Here is a 20,219-nt window from a genome sequence, read left to right as displayed (position 1 = left end):
CATGGTGTGTGCCCTTGTGGCTGCTAGAAGATCTGCTGAACTAATGTAAACATGTGTTATCCTGAAGGGGTTCTGGGGTGGCAAGGAGCACTGATGAGAACTATTATAAAAATCAAGGACATGTGCTTGAATTACATTTATGGCCCTATCATCTTCCCCCATTGATGGACTAACAGTTCTATCATAGGTCTCGATCGGTTGAAATGGCTTGGTGCCCTTACCCGTCATTGCACTATGCACATGTATGTAGCATGCCTCAGCAGCAGACATTGCATCACTCACTGCCAACTTCCTTACTCCTAGTGCTGGTCACACTTACCATTTGCGGTTGATAAAGTAGATGCAAATGGGATAGGAGGGGATTTCCACCAATCCGCTCAAGGCCAGGTTAATGTATATACTGCCACCAAGGTCCCCTGCGTTGAGTGTCAGACCGTAGTAAACCAGGCTACAGACAAACCTATAGAAAGAGAAACAAGGAGAGGACAGTGAGGGAAAGACTACACCTCAACCCACTGTGTGGAGTGTTCTCACATTTACCCCATAACATCTTCTCTACAGTGTTCAAGTTCAAGCCTCAACTATTTTGCTTCTTCCCTCACTGGGATTTCTCCCTCGGTGAGGAATACTTGTGTCAACCATACTCCTCCAGGACTTCATAAACTTCCACAGATCCTCCCATTTCCAGGTCCCTCATCCATCTTTGTACCAGTATGATAGCTCTCCTAAAAGTTCTACGACTCATCCCTCTCCAAAGAACCAATTCAACACTCATTGAACTCCACTTAACTTTTCCCAACACTTTCCCACTCATAAGAGCTATTCCCGTCACTTATCGAATTGCAAGAAACAATTCCTAACACTCATCCCACTAAAAGGAAGCATTTTCTCTGCTCATCCCTCTACAAGGAACCATGTCTACCACGAAACCAATGGCAAGGAGCCAATCCCTCCACTCATTCTGCTTAACTTAATACCCCCCAACACTTATACCCCTTCAAGAAACAAAGCCCACACTCATCCTGCTCTACGGAACTACCACCAACACCCATCTCCCTCAGGAAAACACCTTCAACACTCATTCATTCCACTTCAGGGAACCATTACCAACAATAATCCATCTCCAAGGAACCTCTCCCATGCTCATCCCTCTCCAAGGAACCAGATCCAAAACCCATCTTTCTTGAGGAAGAATCCCTAACACTCACTGAACTCCAAGGAACACACACTGCCCACTCGTCCCACTCCAGGGAACCATTCCCAACACTAATCCCACTGTAAGGAACCATTCCCACAACCCATCTCTTTCAAGGAACCATCCCCAAAACTCCCTCCACTCCAACGAACACACACTCCCCACTTGTCTCACTCCCAGGAACCACTCCCAACACCCATCCGTACCAAGAAACCAACCCCAACACCCATCCGTACCAAGAAACCAACCCTAACACCCCTCCGTACCAAGAAGCCAATCCCAACACCCCTCCGTACCAAGAAACCAACCCCAACACCCCTCCCTACCAAGAAACTAATCCCAACACCCATCCGTACCAAGAAACCAATCCCAACACCTATCCGTATCAAGAAACCAATCCCAACACCCATCCGTACCAAGAAACTGTACCAAGAAACCAATCCCAACACCCATCTGTACCAAGAAACTATACCAAGAAACCAATCCCAACACCCATCCGTACCAAGAAACCAATCCCAAAACCCATCCGTACCAAGAAACCAATCCGTACACCCATCCGTACCAAGACACCAATCCCAAAACCCATCCGTACCAAGAAACCAATCCCAACACCCATCCGTACCAAGAAACCAATCCCTACACCCATCCGTACCAAGAAACCAATCCCTACACCCATCCGTACCAAGAAACCAACCCCAACACCACTCCTTACCAAGAAACCAACCCCAACACCCATCCGTACCAAGAAACCAATCCCAACACCCCTCCGTACCAAGAAACCAATCCAACACCCCTCGAACCAAGAAACCAACCCATCCGTACCAAGGAACCAATCCCAACAACCCTCCGTACCAAGAAACCAACACCCCTCCGTACCAAGAAACCAACACCAACACCCCTCCGTACCAAGAAACCAACCCCAACACCGATCGGTACCAAGATACAAACACCAACACCCCTCCGTACCAAGAAACCAACCCAAACAACCATCCGTACCAAGGAACCAACCCAAACATCCCTCCGTACCAAGAAACCAACCCCAACACCCCTCCGTGCCAAGAAACCAACCCCAACACCCATCATTTACCAAGAAACCAATCCCAACACCCCTCCATACCAAGAAACTAACCCCAACACCCCTCCATACCAAGAAACTAACCCCAACACCCCTCCACACCAAGAAACTAACCCCAACACCCCTCCACACCAAGAAACCAACCCCAACACCCCTCCGTACCAAGAAACCAACCCCAACACCTCTCCTTTGAGGAACAATCCCCAACACTCACCGCACTCCAAGGAAATGCACTCCCCACTCATCTCACTCCAGGGAATCATTCCCAACAATAATCCCACTGTAAGGGCCCAGTCCTAACACTGACTCCGCTCCAAGAAACCAATCCCAAAACATTTCCAGCTCCATGGAACCAGTCCCAATACCTATCCCGTACCAAGAAACCAGCCCGAACACCCATCCACAACCAAGAAACCAGTCCCAAAACTAATTTCCGTCAAGGACCGATCTCCAACACTCACTGCACTCCATAGAAACACACTCCCCACTCGTCCAACTCCAGGGAACCATTCCCATTATTAATCACCCCAAAGAAACAATCCCACTACCCTTCCTACTCAAGGGAGCCATGACTGCTAAGGATCTCACCACATAGAACCATTCCCACCAAAAGAAGAACCTGGGCAGGACCCTGAAACTCTAGGACACAATCAATATCACTACAGGCAGAATGAGTTACCCCCACTGTTCGGAAAGTCAGACTTCAGTCTGGGGTTGCACGGCGCTCCATTTTAGTACTGGGAGAGAAATGGATATTAGGAATTGGGTGGCTGTTACAAAGGGGGTTATTAAATCCATTATACATATTAAAAGGGACTTCACACTGCAAAAAGAGGAAGACAATGCACAACTTCCAGCTGCACCACACAGTGAAAGCAGAGGCGATAGGAGAGCTCACACCTTTCGAGATGCTGCTACAGATAGTAGGTTCAGATAAGCACTTGACCTCCAGTATACATGAGGTCCTACTTGGGGTGGAGCCACACGTTAGATGGGCATTCTATAACACACAGTAGACTACCAAATGTGCAGGCAGGAAGGGGCTGCTGCATAAAGGGGACTGTGTGGAGTGGTCATACATTTTAGGGGGCTTGAGTGGAATTCCAAAATAGTCTACAGGTGGCGCTACACCCCAATAAATATTATAACCTATTTTAGAAAAAGACAGTCAAATGCTTGATGGAGAGAGTGAGGGAGAAAAAGCATCCTAATAAATATTCTCTGGGACAAGCCCATGATATGTGGCGTCTGGGATGTGGCCTCTGGGATAGGGTCCTGAGCTATCTCCAAAATATTGGGTATAGGGATCCCAGGCTAAAGGCCCTCAGCAGAGCTGGAGAACGAGAGGCGACACAGGACTGACAACTGCTGCCGTCTTACACACCTTACTAGGAAGGTGGCTGAAGACGGATCATTTTGGATTTGCATCACAAACTGTGGCATCGGATGGACGATATCACAGAGAATATGGCAAGAAAAAGGGAAACGTTTGTGACGAGGATGGCCCCACAGTTGGAATTCTTTGCAGATGACGCTAGATCACTCACCTGTACAAGGACACCGAGAGTAGAGCACGCCTACCACTGAAGCCCTACAGGGGGATCCTGACTAATTGTGAAGTTATGAAGATGATGTCAGTTTTCAAAGGAGAAACAGAAACACAATTCTACTGCATTTGATGGCTGTTGGGATCCCAGATGGTTGGAGTTCGATGGTCTAAGTTGGGAGTAGCTGTCTATTCTCACATGAAAGTCACAAGTTAATAAAAAATGTTTGACTCTTAGGGAAACCACAATCACTCATGCCACCGGACTCCGCGAGACCACTGGTAATGCTCATTCCACTCCAAGGAACCAATCCCACCAATCATCCCACTCCAAGGGACCAATCCCACCAATCATCCCACTCCAAGGGACCACTCCCACCAATCATCCCACTGCAAGGGACCACTCCCACCAATCATCCCACTCCAAGGAACCAATCCCAACAATCATCTCACTCCAAGGAACCAATCCCACCAATCATCTCACTCCAAGGAACCAATGCCACCAATCATCCCACTCCAAGGAACCAATCCCACCAATCATCCCACTCAAAGTAACCAATCCCACCAATCATCCCACTCAAAGTAACCAATCCCACCATCATCCCATTCCAAAGGGACCAATCCCACCAATCATCCCACTCAAAGTAACCAATCCCAGCAATCATCCCACTCCAAGGAACCAATCCCACCAATCATCTCACTCCAAGGAACTAATCCCACCAATCATCTCACTCCAAGGAACCAATCCCACCAATCATTCCACTCAAAGTAACCAATACCCCAATCAAAGTATATCATGTATCCCACTTCAGGAAACTGTTGTCAAACCTGCTCCAAGGAACTTATTAAACCATTCATTCTACTTCAAAGAAATATTCTCACATCTGTTCCCACTCTGGGGAACACATCCCACACATCCTGCTCTAAGAACCCAATCCCACTATTCCTCACACTTCAAGGAACCAATTCCATCATTTAACCCACTCTACAGGACCCTGGGGAACCATTCCAACTCTTCCAGCTCCAAGGAGTTGCACCCAACATTCCTAGGTTGGGAGAAAACCCGCCACTCGTCGCTCTTCAAGGACAGATTCTGAACACTCATCCTGCTCCAAGTAACCACCTACTCCCAACCTTTCCCCATGCTCATCCCACTCTAAGGAGCCACCCCCAACACTAATCCCACCACAGAAAACCCTGTCCCTCATACACCCCACTTCAAGTATCTGCTCTTACCCCTCATCCCAGATCCAGGTACCATGTCCACCACTTATCCAATGCCAGTAAATAATTCCCAATACAAGGAGCCACTGTCACCATCCATCCTAGAAGCAACCATGCCTACGTCAAAGGATGCCTCCCTAGGAATCATCCCTGTCCAAGGAAAAAGGCCAGTCATCAAGAAATGGGTGATAAACCATTCATGTGACGAATTTCGGTGATGTTGAGTGTACACAGTGCACGTAGGAGTCTGAAGAAACAGCTAAATGCCTGGCCAAACTACAACCTTCACCTCGCTATTCCCCAGCCCCAACCCCCAGTAGTACCATATATAATCCATCTCTGATTATCAGTACCAGATATACATCATGATTACTGTGCGAAACAGAAGGATCCGGTGACAGAATACATCCTTGAGGCCGGCACTGCGGTCTGTGGTACATGGCCGCGGAGTCAGCGAGATATTATATTTCTGCTTTCCATTGTTTTTGGCGATGAGGTAGAGGGCATTTTCAGCCTCAGGCAGCCGGCCCTGAGCATACAGCCAGCGAGGGGATTCTGGAATGAATCTGAAAAACAAACACCGAGTACATGAGGAAAGTGAAAAAATGAGCAAAAAAGAAAGTTATGCAGGAAGCTGTACATCGAAGCCAAGTGGCCTGCACTCTATGACAGACAGCCCAACAAGACAGTCCTAATGGATTCCCTTGTCCTTCCCCACCCGCCTCCTGGAACATATACAGGGCATCATAATATTATTTCACCACTTCTTAGTATTGCAGCCTTTGCACAAAGGATTGCGGTGATCTTATTTAAATGGCAGCTGCATGAACCCTTTCAAGGCCGTGGGCATAATTAGTCTTAGATTGATTTCGGTTTAAAGGCTCCCTCATAGAAAAACAGACAGCATATTCTAGCTGGAGTAAGGGGTAGGACGGAGGGCGTTTGAGGAACTGCACAGCATTCTCCTTTCTGGATTCCTGATTGTTATAGGTGAGTAGAACTTTTCATTTTCAGTAGTGCTGCTGTATATCATGTGCTTTGTCTTTCTAAAGATTTTAGGGTCCTGCTTAAGAACTGGTTACTCTGTTTCAAATGTGAAGGATGTCCCATCCGCCTTATTACAAGTGAATTCTATCCCTTGTAATCAGGTAGACAAGCTATCAGTAATGCTTGTAATGGAGTATCTGCCCGCCAGACTTTAATTCAGACCTTCCGCCTGGTCAGGACAGTACTTCAAAGCTTTTTGACATGAAGAAATTCTAAGGCCATTTCCACAACCAACTGCGTTTGGGGGCAAGAAACTGGCAAATCAATGGCCTGATGAGATGAAACTACAAAATGACCTTAGACAGAAAACAAGAATTTGTTTGAAGTACAACCTGATCTTTGCGCACTTGAGTTAACGGTTTCTCCACTAGTGGAGCTTGGAGTTCACTAACTGTAAGAGGTTATAACAGTGAGGAAGGCCATCTTCCAGGAAAGACACTGCAAAAGGCAGGAATATGAAGGCTTTAACTGTGGCTCCAGGAACCTGCTAGGAACAATGCTGAAGCGTCAAGAGCGGACTGGTGGCGCTCTAGGAGGGAGTGGTCTTCAAAGGCACTCCATGAAACTCTGGCTACTGGTATTTTGAATATTGATAGCTGTTGTCCACTTTGCAAGTAACCTGTCACAAGGCTAAATGTGTCAGCTGAAGTCTATGCAAAGCCTGCCCTCTTCTTTAAGGGCGCAACAATTAACAGATAATATCCTGCCCTAAGGTCTCTAGGGGATGCTTGCCATGACTAGAGCTATAGTGACGAATCGTTTTCATTTGGCTGTGCAATATGCCCTTGTTGTTGGCTTACAAGCCTCTTTAAGAATTTGCATGTACTCTTCTGGGAGTTGCAGAAACCGAAAACTCGGATACCTCAGGTGCATAATTGTAAGATTCAGATGGTGTATTGCAACTGACCGTGATGTTGTGTGAGGTCTGCAGGTAGCAGTACCTCTTGGGGTTCTGTATAGATATTTCCAGAAGCAGTAACTTCCAAGTGGGTGCTATGAGTAAATTTCATGGTTGCTTGCTTCATTTTTGTGGCTACATATGTGGGAGTGGGATCCGGAAGAAAAGTGTAAGCAAATATCCTGACACGTTCATCCATAGAGCATAGCCCGGGGATTGAGGGTGTGGGTACCTGGAGGCAAAGCTTTGGCATTTCGAGTAATCTTGAATGGCAGAGATCGACTCTGAGCCCCCCCCCGCCCAGCAGAGAAGGATTACTAAAGCACCTGAATGTTGATCTCCCATTTGTATGTTCCCTGATGCATCCTTCTGAGCAGGTCCACAAAGTTGATGTCTTTTCTGAGGATGTGTGTGCTAGGAAAAGGACTTGTTGGTGAACCAGCTAAAGCCAGATTGTCTGTGCAGCCTTGGACAGCTGTGGTGAGTGAATGCATGCCCATGTTTGAAGGCAGTGCGGTGGGGGCATGTTGTCTATGTAAATGAGCATTCTTTGGTTTTGAAACGGTTTCTGAAATGTCTAAGCACCAGTTGAACCGCCATTAGTTCCAGTACGTCGTTGCGCTAACTCTGTTGCTGAGGAGATTATTGGCCTTGGATTGTCGGGTGGTACAGATGGGCTTCCCACACAGCGAGCAACGCACTCGTGTTGAGGGTCGCTTGAGGGTGGGACTCGAACGAACTGCCCAGTAACAGGTTCTTCCTGTTCTACATAACAGTTTGCACTGAACTCAGGGCTCTACCAACACTAGAGCCTCTCACAGATCGGTCACAAATTAAGACAAGACACTCCTGCCGAGGGAGTATGTGCAACTGAGCCTTGGCACAGGAGAAACACAAGACAGCATCACCTAACAGTTTCATTATCACTCTCACTGTCTGAGGATGCAACGTCTGATCAAAGGGAAACAGCTTCTGAAATGCCTTCACTCTCTCGTTGAGGTGGGCTTTGCCGGTTACTGTATTTAGTAGAGCTCCCAAGATCTGCTGCGCGTGTTGGGACAGAGGGGAAACTTTTTGGCAATGAAGAGAACCCTAATGTGTGAGAAGAGACACACACCACCTGTGGAGTAGGAACAAGGCCATGCTCTCGGCTGCTGCTCTTTACCAGACAGTCATCCAGGTATGGAAAGACATGAATAGTCTTGTGGTAAAGGTGCGCAGCAAACACTGCCAGCCATTTTGTGTACAGCTGTGACCCCCAAACGCCAGTACCTTGACCTGCCAATGCTTTCCACTTACAACAAACCTGAGGCACCGGTGGTGTGTCGGGTGGAAGGGTACATGGAAGCAAGTGGCCTCCAGATAGAGGGCTGCTGTGTGTCCCATCCTGACACACAGCTGTCATTCTAAGTGTTCTGAAATGATATACTAGTGGCAGAGCCGAGTTTTGGCCTTGGGGAGCCATCGGTCATAGGGATGAGAAAGTAGAGGGAGTAAAGCTGTGTCCATGCTGCTGTGGTGGGACTGGTTCTGTTGCTCCTCTTTGCAGGTCTGACATCACTCTCTCTTGCAGCAACCTTTGATGGCCTTGAATGATGCTTTGGTGGCACGGTGGGATTTTGAAAACGTGGTTTGAAGCTCCAGGTAGTAGCCTTGGGCAACAATAGAAACCTCCCACTTGTTCAAGGTTATTCTCTTCCAATGGGGAGGCATTCAACCTTCTAAATCCTCTGACAGGTGCAGTGTGATTCCCAGGAATGTGTGGATGATCACAGATTTGAAGCAGAGACGCTATTGTTTTGGGAACCATTGGCCTTACCACGCCTGTTGCACCAAAAGCCTCCGCAGGCAGAAGGTTTGTTTGCGAGGCCCTCGTGAAAGGCCTACAGTGGCTGTTTGAGGCTGTGGTGAAATGGTGTCTGAACTGGCTCCAGCTCTCCCTCGTTGCCGCCGAAACCCTGCTTGGATTTGAAGTCCCTCTGTTGCTTTGGCTGTGTCATGACCTTTTTGATATTTTCTAGCATTGAGGGCAACTGAGGGCGAAGAAAAGGTGGTCTCCATCAAAAAGCACTCTTTGGAGGAGTTGCTGGACTTCTGGTAAGAATGTGGATGCCCTCAGCCAGGCACGCCTGGTGTTAGTTTGTAAGAAGGCAGAGTAAGGTGCCAGGCATCAGTAAACACCAGTCATTGGTTTTAGGAAAGGTTTTACCGTCCAGGATGATATACTTTCCTCACTTTCCGTGAGCCTCTGTAGAGTGTGTTGTTAGCTGCTCCATCGCCCTCCAGTGGTACCCGCCATATTGTGCCAGAAGTCTGAACGTGTTGGTTATGAGTCACTGAGTGGTAGAACCCACAGCTACCCCACCAGCATTGATGCGCTTTCTTTTTTGTAAGGGGTGTGGTGTCCCCTGGACCTGGGTGAAAGCCCTTTTTACTGCCTAACGGGCCACACGTGAATCAGGTGACATATGGCCCCTAATAAGGGGTTCCACTGGCACATCTTTATACTTTTTTGTCGCAGTGTGACCATCCTGGTCTTGACTGGGGGGCCTTTAACATTTTCATTGGAGCATTTCAACATGCTTTGGAGCATTGGCAGGTACAGTACAGATCGCTATATATCGAAGTGTGCTTTGGTGAGACAGTCCTCCTCTTTCTGCACTGCGTGGGGTTTGACTGATGGTCTGACGCATGCTGGACCACTGCATGGTAGGGGATGCATCACCTGCGGGACCACTGCATGGTAGGAGATGTATCATCTGCGAGACCACTGCATGGTAGAAGATGTATCATCTGCGGGACCACTGCATGGTAGGAGATGTATCGTCTGTGGGACCACTGCATGGTAGGAGATGTATCGTCTGTGGGACCACTGCATGGTAGGAGATGTATCATCTGCTGGACCACTGCATGGTAGGAGATGTATCATCTGCTGGACCACTGCATGGTAGGAGATGTATCATCTGCGGGACCACTGCATGGTAGGAGATGTATCGTCTGTGGGACCACTGCATGGTAGGAGATGTATCATCTGCGGGACCACTGCATGGTAGGAGATGTATCATCTGTGGGACCACTGCATGGTAGGAGATGTATCATCTGCGGGACCACTGCATGGTAGGAGATGTATCATCTGCGGGACCACTGCATGGTAGGTGATGTATCATCTGTGGGACCACTGCATGGTAGGAGATGTATCATCTGCGGGACCACTGCATGGTAGGGGATGTATCATCTGCTGGACCACTGCATGGTAGGAGATGTATCATCTGTTGGACCACTGCATGGTAGGAGATGTATCATCTGTGGGACCACTGCATGGTGGGAGATGTATCATCTGCGGGACCACTGCATGGTAGGAGATGTATCATCTGCTGGACCACTGCATGGTAGGAGATGTATTGTCTGCGGGACCACTGCATGGTAGGAGATGTATTGTCTGCGGGACCACTGCATGGTAGGTGATGTATCATCTGCGGGACCACTGCATGGTGGGAAATGTATCATCTGCGGGACCACTGCATGGTAGGAGATGTATTGTCTGCGGGACCACTGCATGGTAGGGGATGTATCATCTGCGGGACCACTGCATGGTAGGAGATGTATCATCTGCGGGACCACTGCATGGTAGGAGATGTATTGTCTGCGGGACCACTGCATGGTAGGAGATGTATCATCTGCGGGACCACTGCATGGTAGGAGATGTATCATCTGCGGGACCACTGCATGGTAGGAGATGTATCACCTGCGGGACCACTGCATGGTGGGAGATGTATCATCTGCGGGACCACTGCATGGTAGGAGATGTATCATCTGCTGGACCACTGCATGGTAGGAGATGTATCATCTGCGAGACCACTGCATGGTAGGAGATGTATCGTCTGTGGGACCACTGCATGGTAGGAGATGTATCATCTGCGGGACCACTGCATGGTAGGAGATGTATCGTCTGTGGGACCACTGCATGGTAGGAGATGTATCATCTGCGGGACCACTGCATGGTAGGAGATGTATCATCTGCTGGACCACTGCATGGTAGGTGATGTATCATCTGTGGGACCACTGCATGGTGGGAGATGTATCATCTGCGGGACCACTGCATGGTAGGAGATGTATCATCTGCGGGACCACTGCATGGTAGGTGATGTATCATCTGTGGGACCACTGCATGGTGGGAGATGTATCATCTGCGGGACCACTGCATGGTAGATGATGTATCATCTGCGGGACCACTGTATGGTAGGAGATGTATCGTCTGTGGGACCACTGCATGGTAGGTGATGTATCATCTGCTGGACCACTGCATGGTAGGAGATGTATCATCTGTGGGACCACTGCATGGTAGGAGATGTATCATCTGCTGGACCACTGCATGGTAGGAGATGTATCATCTGCTGGACCACTGTATGGTAGGAGATGTATTGTCTGCGGGACCACTGCATGGTAGGGGATGCATCACCTGCGGGACCACTGCATGGTAGGAGATGTATCATCTGCGAGACCACTGCATGGTAGGAGATGTATCGTCTGTGGGACCACTGCATGGTAGGAGATGTATCATCTGCGGGACCACTGCATGGTAGGAGATGTATCATCTGCTGGACCACTGCATGGTAGGTGATGTATCATCTGTGGGACCACTGCATGGTGGGAGATGTATCATCTGCGGGACCACTGCATGGTAGGAGATGTATCCTCTGCTGGACCACTGCATGGTAGGTGATGTATCATCTGTGGGACCACTGCATGGTAGGAGATGTATCATCTGCGGGACCACTGCATGGTAGGAGATGCATCATCTGTGGGACCACTGCATGGTGGGAGATGTATCATCTGTGGGACCACTGCATGGTGGGAGATGTATCATCTGCGGGACCACTGCATGGTAGGAGATGCATCATCTGCGGGACCACTGCATGGTGGGAGATGTATCATCTGCGGGACCACTGCATGGTAGGAGATGTATCATCTGCTGGACCACTGCATGGTAGGTGATGTATCATCTGTGGGACCACTGCATGGTGGGAGATGTATCATCTGCTGGACCACTGCATGGTAGGAGATGTATCATCTGCGGGACCACTGCATGGTAGGAGATGTATCATCTGCGGGACCACTGCATGGTAGGAGATGTATCATCTGTGGGACCACTGCATGGTGGGAGATGTATCATCTGCGGGACCACTGCATGGTAGATGATGTATCATCTGCGGGACCACTGTATGGTAGGAGATGTATCGTCTGTGGGACCACTGCATGGTAGGTGATGTATCATCTGCTGGACCACTGCATGGTAGGAGATGTATCATCTGTGGGACCACTGCATGGTGGGAGATGTATCATCTGTGGGACCACTGCATGGTGGGAGATGTATCATCTGCGGGACCACTGCATGGTGGGAGATGTATCATCTGCGGGACCACTGCATGGTAGGTGATGTATCATCTGTGGGACCACTGCATGGTAGGAGATGTATCATCTGCGGGACCACTGCATGGTAGGAGATGTATCATCTGCAGGACCACTGCATGGTAGGAGATGTATCATCTGTGGGACCACTGCATGGTAGGAGATGTATCATCTGCGGGACCACTGCATGGTAGGAGATGTATCATCTGTGGGACCACTGCATGGTAGAAGATGCATCACCTGCGGGACCACTGCATGGTAGGAGATGTATCATCTGCGGGACCACTGCATGGTGGGAGATGTATCATCTGCGGGACCACTGCATGGTAGGTGATGTATCATCTGTGGGACCACTGCATGGTGGGAGATGTATCATCTGCGGGACCACTGCATGGTAGGTGATGTATCATCTGTGGGACCACTGCATGGTAGGGGATGCATCACCTGCGGGACCACTGCATGGTAGGAGATGTATGATCTGTGGGACCACTGCATGGTAGGTGATGTATCATCTGTGGGACCACTGCATGGTGGGAGATGTATCATCTGCTGGACCACTGCATGGTAGGGGATGTATCATCTGCTGGACCACTGCATGGTAGGTGATGTATCATCTGCGGGACCACTGCATGGTAGGGGATGTATCATCTGCGGGACCACTGCATGGTAGGAGATGTATCATCTGTGGGACCACTGCATGGTAGGAGATGTATCATCTGCGGGACCACTGCATGGTAGGAGATGTATCATCTGTGGGACCACTGCATGGTGGGAGATGTATCATCTGCGGGACCACTGCATGGTAGGGGATGTATCATCTGCGGGACCACTGCATGGTAGGAGATGTATCATCTGCGGGACCACTGCATGGTAGGGGATGTATCATCTGCGGGACCACTGCATGGTAGGAGATGTATCATCTGTGGGACCACTGCATGGTAGGAGATGTATCATCTGTGGGACCACTGCATGGTAGGAGATGGATCGTCTGCGGGACCACTGCATGGTAGAAGATGTATCATCTGCGGGGCCACTGCATGGTAGGGGATGTATCATCTGCGGGACCACTGCATGGTAGGGGATGTATCATCTGCGGGACCACTGCATGGTAGGGGATGTATCATCTGCGGGACCACTGCATGGTAGGAGATGTATCATCTGTGGGACCACTGCATGGTAGGAGATGTATCATCTGCGGGACCACTGCATGGTAGGTGATGTATCATCTGTGGGACCACTGCATGGTAGGTGATGTATCATCTGTGGGACCACTGCATGGTAGGAGATGTATCATCTGTTGGACCACTGCATGGTGGGAGATGTATCATCTGTGGGACCACTGCATGGTGGGAAATGTATCATCTGCGGGACCACTGCATGGTAGGGGATGTATCATCTGCGGGACCACTGCATGGTAGGGGATGTATCATCTGCGGGACCACTGCATGGTAGGGGATGTATCATCTGCGGGACCACTGCATGGTAGGGGATGTATCATCTGCGGGACCACTGCATGGTAGGGGATGTATCATCTGCGGGACCACTGCATGGTAGGTGATGTATCATCTGTGGGACCACTGCATGGTAGGAGATGTATCATCTGCGGGACCACTGCATGGTAGGTGATGTATCATCTGCGGGACCACTGCATGGTAGGTGATGTATCATCTGTGGGACCACTGCATGGTAGGAGATGTATCATCTGCGGGACCACTGCATGGTAGGGGATGTATCATCTGCTGGACCACTGCATGGTAGGAGATGTATCATCTGTTGGACCACTGCATGGTAGGAGATGTATCATCTGTGGGACCACTGCATGGTGGGAGATGTATCATCTGCGGGACCACTGCATGGTAGGTGATGTATCATCTGTGGGACCACTGCATGGTGGGAGATGTATCATCTGTTGGACCACTGCATGGTGGGAGATGTATCATCTGTGGGACCACTGCATGGTGGGAAATGTATCATCTGCGGGACCACTGCATGGTAGGAGATGTATCATCTGCTGGACCACTGCATGGTAGGGGATGTATCATCTGCGGGACCACTGCATGGTAGGTGATGTATCATCTGCGGGACCACTGCATGGTAGGTGATGTATCATCTGTGGGACCACTGCATGGTGGGAGATGTATCATCTGCGGGACCACTGCATGGTAGGTGATGTATCATCTGTTGGACCACTGCATGGTAGGTGATGTATCATCTGTGGGACCACTGCATGGTGGGAGATGTATCATCTGCGGGACCACTGCATTGTAGGAGATGCATCATCTGCGGGACCACTGCATGGTAGGTGATGTATCATCTGTGGGACCACTGCATGGTGGGAGATGTATCATCTGTTGGACCACTGCATGGTAGGAGATGTATCATCTGCTGGACCACTGCATGGTAGGAGATGTATTATCTGCTGGACCACTGCATGGTAGGAGATGTATCATCTGCTGGACCACTACATGGTGGGAAATGTATCATCTGCGGGACCACTGCATGGCAGGAGATGTATCATCTGTGGGACCACTGCATGGTGGGAAATGTATCATCTGTTGGACCACTGCATGGTAGGAGATGTATCATCTGCGGGACCACTGCATGGTGGGAGATGTATCATCTGTGCGACCACTGCATGGTAGGAGATGTATCATCTGCGGGACCACTGCATGGTAGGAGATGTATCATCTGCGGGACCACTGCATTGTAGGAGATGTATCATCTGCGGGACCACTGCATGGTAGGAGATGTATCATCTGCGGGACCACTGCATGGTAGGAGATGTATCATCTGCGGGACCACTGCATGGTAGGAGATGTATCATCTGCTGGACCACTGCATGGTAGGTGATGTATCATCTGCAGGACCACTGCATGGTAGGAGATGTATCCTCTGCTGGACCACTGCATGGTAGGAGATGTATCATCTGCGGGACCACTGCATGGTAGGAGATGTATCATCTGCTGGACCACCGCATGGTAGGTGATGTATCATCTGCAGGACCACTGCATGGTAGGTGATGTATCATCTGCTGGACCACTGCATGGTAGGAGATGTATCATCTGCGGGACCACTGCATGGTAGGAGATGTATCATCTGCAGGACCACTGCATGGTAGGTGATGTATCATCTGCAGGACCACTGCATGGTAGGTGATGTATCATCTGTGGGACCACTGCATGGTGGGAAATGCATCATCTGCGGGACCACTGCATGGTAGGAGATGTATCATCTGCGGGACCACTGCATGGTGGGAGATGTATCATCTGTGCGACCACTGCATGGTAGGGGATGTATCATCTGCTGGACCACTACATGGTTGGAAATGTATCATCTGCGGGACCACTGCATGGCAGGAGATGTATCATCTGTGGGACCACTGCATGGTGGGAAATGTATCATCTGTTGGACCACTGCATGGTAGGTGATGTATCATCTGCAGGACCACTGCATGGTAGGAGATGTATCATCTGTGGGACCACTGCATGGTAGGAGATGTATCATCTGCGGAACCACTGCTTGGTAGGAGATGTATCATCTGCTGGACCACTGCATGGTAGGAGATGTATTATCTGCTGGACCACTGCATGGTAGGAGATGTATTATCTGCTGGACCACTACATGGTGGGAAATGTATCATCTGCGGGACCACTGCATGGCAGGAGATGTATCATCTGTGGGACCACTGCATGGTGGGAAATGTATCATCTGTTGGACCACTGCATGGTAGGAGATGTATCATCTGCGGGACCACTGCATGGTGGGAGATGTATCATCTGTGCGACCACTGCATGGTAGGAGATGTATCATCTGCGGGACCACTGCATGGTAGGAGATGTATCATCTGCGGGACCACTGCATTGTAGGAGATGTATCATCTGCGGGACCACTGCATGGTAGGAGATGTATCATCTGCGGGACCACTGCATGGTAGGAGATGTATCATCTGCGGGACCACTGCATGGTAGGAGATGTATCATCTGCGGGACCACTGCATGGTAGGAGATGTATCATCTGCTGGACCACTGCATGGTAGGTGATGTATCATCTGCAGGACCACTGCATGGTAGGAGATGTATCCTCTGCTGGACCACTGCATGGTAGGAGATGTATCATCTGCGGGACCACTGCATGGTAGGAGATGTATCATCTGCTGGACCACTGCATGGTAGGTGATGTATCATCTGCAGGACCACTGCATGGTAGGTGATGTATCATCTGCTGGACCACTGCATGGTAGGAGATGTATCATCTGCGGGACCACTGCATGGTAGGAGATGTATCATCTGCAGGACCACTGCATGGTAGGTGATGTATCATCTGCAGGACCACTGCATGGTAGGTGATGTATCATCTGTGGGACCACTGCATGGTGGGAAATGTATCATCTGCGGGACCACTGCATGGTAGATGATGTATCATCTGCGGGACCACTGCATGGTGGGAGATGTATCATCTGTGCGACCACTGCATGGTAGGGGATGTATCATCTGCGGGACCACTGCATGGTAGGAGATGTATCATCTGCTGGACCACTGCATGGTAGGAGATGTATCATCTGTGGGACCACTGCATGGTGGGAAATGTATCATCTGTTGGACCACTGCATGGTAGGAGATGTATCATCTGCGGGACCACTGCATGGTAGGAGATGTATCATCTGCTGGACCACTGCATGGTGGGAAATGTATCATGTGCGGGACCACTGCATGGTAGGAGATGTATCATCTGCGGGACCACTGCATGGTAGGAGTTGTATCATCTGCTTGACCACTGCATGATGGGTGATGTATCATCTCCTCTCATACCAGGAATTACCAGGGACACACATATCCAACATGCATTCCTATGGGAGGGCAGGCCAAACTCCCAACACACATTCAGAGCGCACACACACTTTACACTGGGCCACAATGCTAAAGTGCGCAGAGGCCAAAAACTACTAACATCAGGTCACAGAAAAGGCAAAAGGTTTTAGGGGGGAACCTGCCAAAAGGGCCAAGTCCAGCAGAGGGGGTACGAATGCTGAGAGGGGTTCACTGTGAGCCAAAGGATTGGTATTTTCTCCACTAACAACGTTCTTCACTGGGGCTCTGGAGAAAGACCGTCTTTGGAACTGGATCCATTTGCCGACAAACATTCTGGACTCTGCATCCTATTTCTCTATCAGAATATATTTCTTTGATGCGGTCTTCGACGGGTGTAGTCAATGGCTCAGGAGAGCCTCGGCACTGCATCCTACAGTGCGCCCACCACTGTTACTTTCTAAGCAGAACTGAAGGCCTGGCAGCTGAACAGGTCAATTCTTCATGGTAAACAACAAAGGTACCAGAGGGTCTCAGGTAAATGTGCCCATAAAGAAAGAAAACCAACCAAGAACTCACCCTTGCCCCCAGGTTATGTCACAGAGAGCTCTCCATGGATGAGGAAAAATACCCATCAGTCACCATTCGGATCCGCCCTTTATCATTTGGGATTTTATCCGTACCACCCGTCATCTGGGGAAGATGGCCAGGACGCCGGCCAGGAGTACCGACGGTTAGAGCGGTGCTTCATATTCCCCTGAGCCACTGCCAGGTGGGGTGAGGCCAGCTGACCTTACATGTTGAGTGATTTTCACAGACTGTAAGGACACCCGGAACATACAGGTGACTGTATGCACTTGTTTTGTGTTTCCAGGGTGTAACTTTTTTTCACTTGGTGTAGTAGCATTTATTTTAACTCTGGTCCTGAAGAAAGCAATGACAAAATTAGTCCTTTAATTGCTGAAACTAGTCCACCATTTTTGACCTGAGACTGTCCAAATTAACAGATAGTCAGCGGGTGCACTGTTTTTAATATTGGTATGGTAAGCACAATTGAAATAAACCTTTGTCTGGTGCTTTTTCTAAACCAATTTTAAACTCACTTCTCTTGGTTTTTTCCTCTCACACCTTCTTTTGTACTGCACACCCCAGTCCCATCTTTTCTACCACTCACCAACATCGAGTGGTATACCACACTGTTGTCTCTTTACTCAATTGAGGACACCCCCTACCACCGGGTTGACTTCCTAAGAGAGTACCAACAATCTCTGACGGGTGGTACGGATAAAATCCCAAATGATGAAGGGCGGATCCGAATGGTGACTGATGGGTATTTTTCCTCATCCATGGAGAGCTCTCTGTGACATAACCTGGGGGCAAGGGTGAGTTCTTGGTTGGTTTTCTTTCTTTATGGGCACATTTACCTGAGACCCTCTGGTACCTTTGTTGTTTACTGGTTCTGTCGGGTATAGTACCCAGAGCTCGGTCTTTAAACTTCCCCAAGGTCCCCTCCCACCGTTTTGTTGTTGCAATTCTTCATGGTCCCACAGGAGAATGGGGTTGCAAATCCTATGTTGATCTGACCACAGCAACCTGCGGTTGCATTTATTGTAGAATTTAGTGTAGAATTGTAAGGATGCATTCGCCTTAGCCCAGCTCCCATGAGTAATTCTCACATGACCGGCCCTCAAAAATGCCAGTACGAATATGTTCCGTAGTGGGGGATGGTATATTTTTCTTCTTTTTTTGCAGTTTAATAGTGCAAAGAAGACCAAAAGGTATTGGAGCGCTCTACATAAGCTCCAGTTACATTACACAAGGTCGCATTCATTTTGTTTCATTTTTTGAGGCGGGGGAGATTAAGTAATTTACCCAGATTCACAGGATGTTGAGCCGACGTCAAGACCCGAACCTAGGTCCTCAGTTCCAAAGCCAGCAGGTAGTACTGGAGAGCTGAAGGGATTCACACATGAATCAGAGTGTGTCACTCCTAGTAAAGGAGTGCTCATGGAGTCACACTTTGATATAGACACAGAACGGGATGATTCAGGGGACTGCCAAACGGATATTGAGTCTTACACCTCGACTACTTCCGTGAGTCTTCACCACTGGTACTGGAAAGCTGAAGGGATTCACACAGGATCCAGAGTGGAAAGAAGTGTGAAGCAGCGCCCAGGGCGACTGACGCCGGACGCTGGGGATCACGGTTCGATCCCCGGCACCGGCGGGAGGGGTCTGCCCAGCACCATGTGACTCTGGGCAATAGCTCGCTTAATCTTCCCGACGCCTCCCGAGCGCGCCGGGATGCCTCCGGGTAGCTGTGCACTTTACAAATACTGGATTTACATTTACAGAGTGTGTCTCTCCTAGTAACGGAGGGCTCAATGGAGTCACACTTTTATATAGACACAGAACGGGATGATTCAGGGGACTGCCAAACGGATATTGAGTCTTACACCTCGACTACTTTCGTGTGTCTTCACCACTGGTACTGGAGAGCTCAAGGGACTCACACAGGATACAGAGTCTGTCACCTGTAGTACTAGAGGGCTCCAGAGATTCATAAATAGGTACAGACTAGATCACACATGGCAACGGATGGCTGAGAGAATGGTCATGTTGAAACAGAGTCTGCAACTCAAGCACTGGATGGCTCCTGGGCCTAGAACGTGGATACGGAGCATATCACCTCCATTGCTCATGGACCTGGTACAAGACAGCAGAGCTTGTCACCAGTGTCAGTGCAAGGCCCATGAGCCTGTCACATGGGTACAGAGCCTACCACTTGGGGCATTCCATGGCTCACATGCCTGGCACACGGGTACTAAGCCTGCCACCGGTGGCACTACATGGCTCACTGGATTGGAAAACGTATACAGGCCTATGACCTCTTGGACTGTATGGCTCATAAAACACAGACGGAGTCCCAGCACTGGATGGCTCGGGCGACTGGAAAATATATATAGAGCTGCTAACCTTAGGACTTAAAGGCTGAGGCACAGCCAATGAGTACAGAGCTG

At 49.4% G+C, this 20,219-nt stretch overlaps 1 protein-coding gene across 2 annotated transcripts in view; it reads right to left on the bottom strand.

The window, feature by feature from the left end:
- Nucleotides 1–315: 315 nt before the first annotated feature.
- Nucleotides 316–20,219, bottom strand: part of SLC22A15 (solute carrier family 22 member 15) — a 107,735-nt gene continuing 87,831 nt past the window's right edge. For both annotated transcript variants that reach the window (XM_086950415.1, XM_086950414.1), the window contains 2 exons: nt 5,394–5,606; nt 316–460 (listed from right to left, as the gene is read on the bottom strand). In XM_086950415.1, coding sequence (XP_086806541.1) covers nt 316–460; nt 5,394–5,606 — 358 coding nt within the window. The remainder of the gene's footprint in view (nt 461–5,393; nt 5,607–20,219) is intronic.

Source organism: Lissotriton vulgaris, unplaced genomic scaffold (genome assembly GCF_964263255.1).
Source record: "Lissotriton vulgaris unplaced genomic scaffold, aLisVul1.2 SCAFFOLD_2637, whole genome shotgun sequence".
NCBI classification, from domain to species: domain Eukaryota; kingdom Metazoa; phylum Chordata; class Amphibia; order Caudata; family Salamandridae; genus Lissotriton; species Lissotriton vulgaris.
Note: the sequence above shows the minus strand (reverse complement) of the source record. Positions and strands in the feature narration are given on the sequence as shown.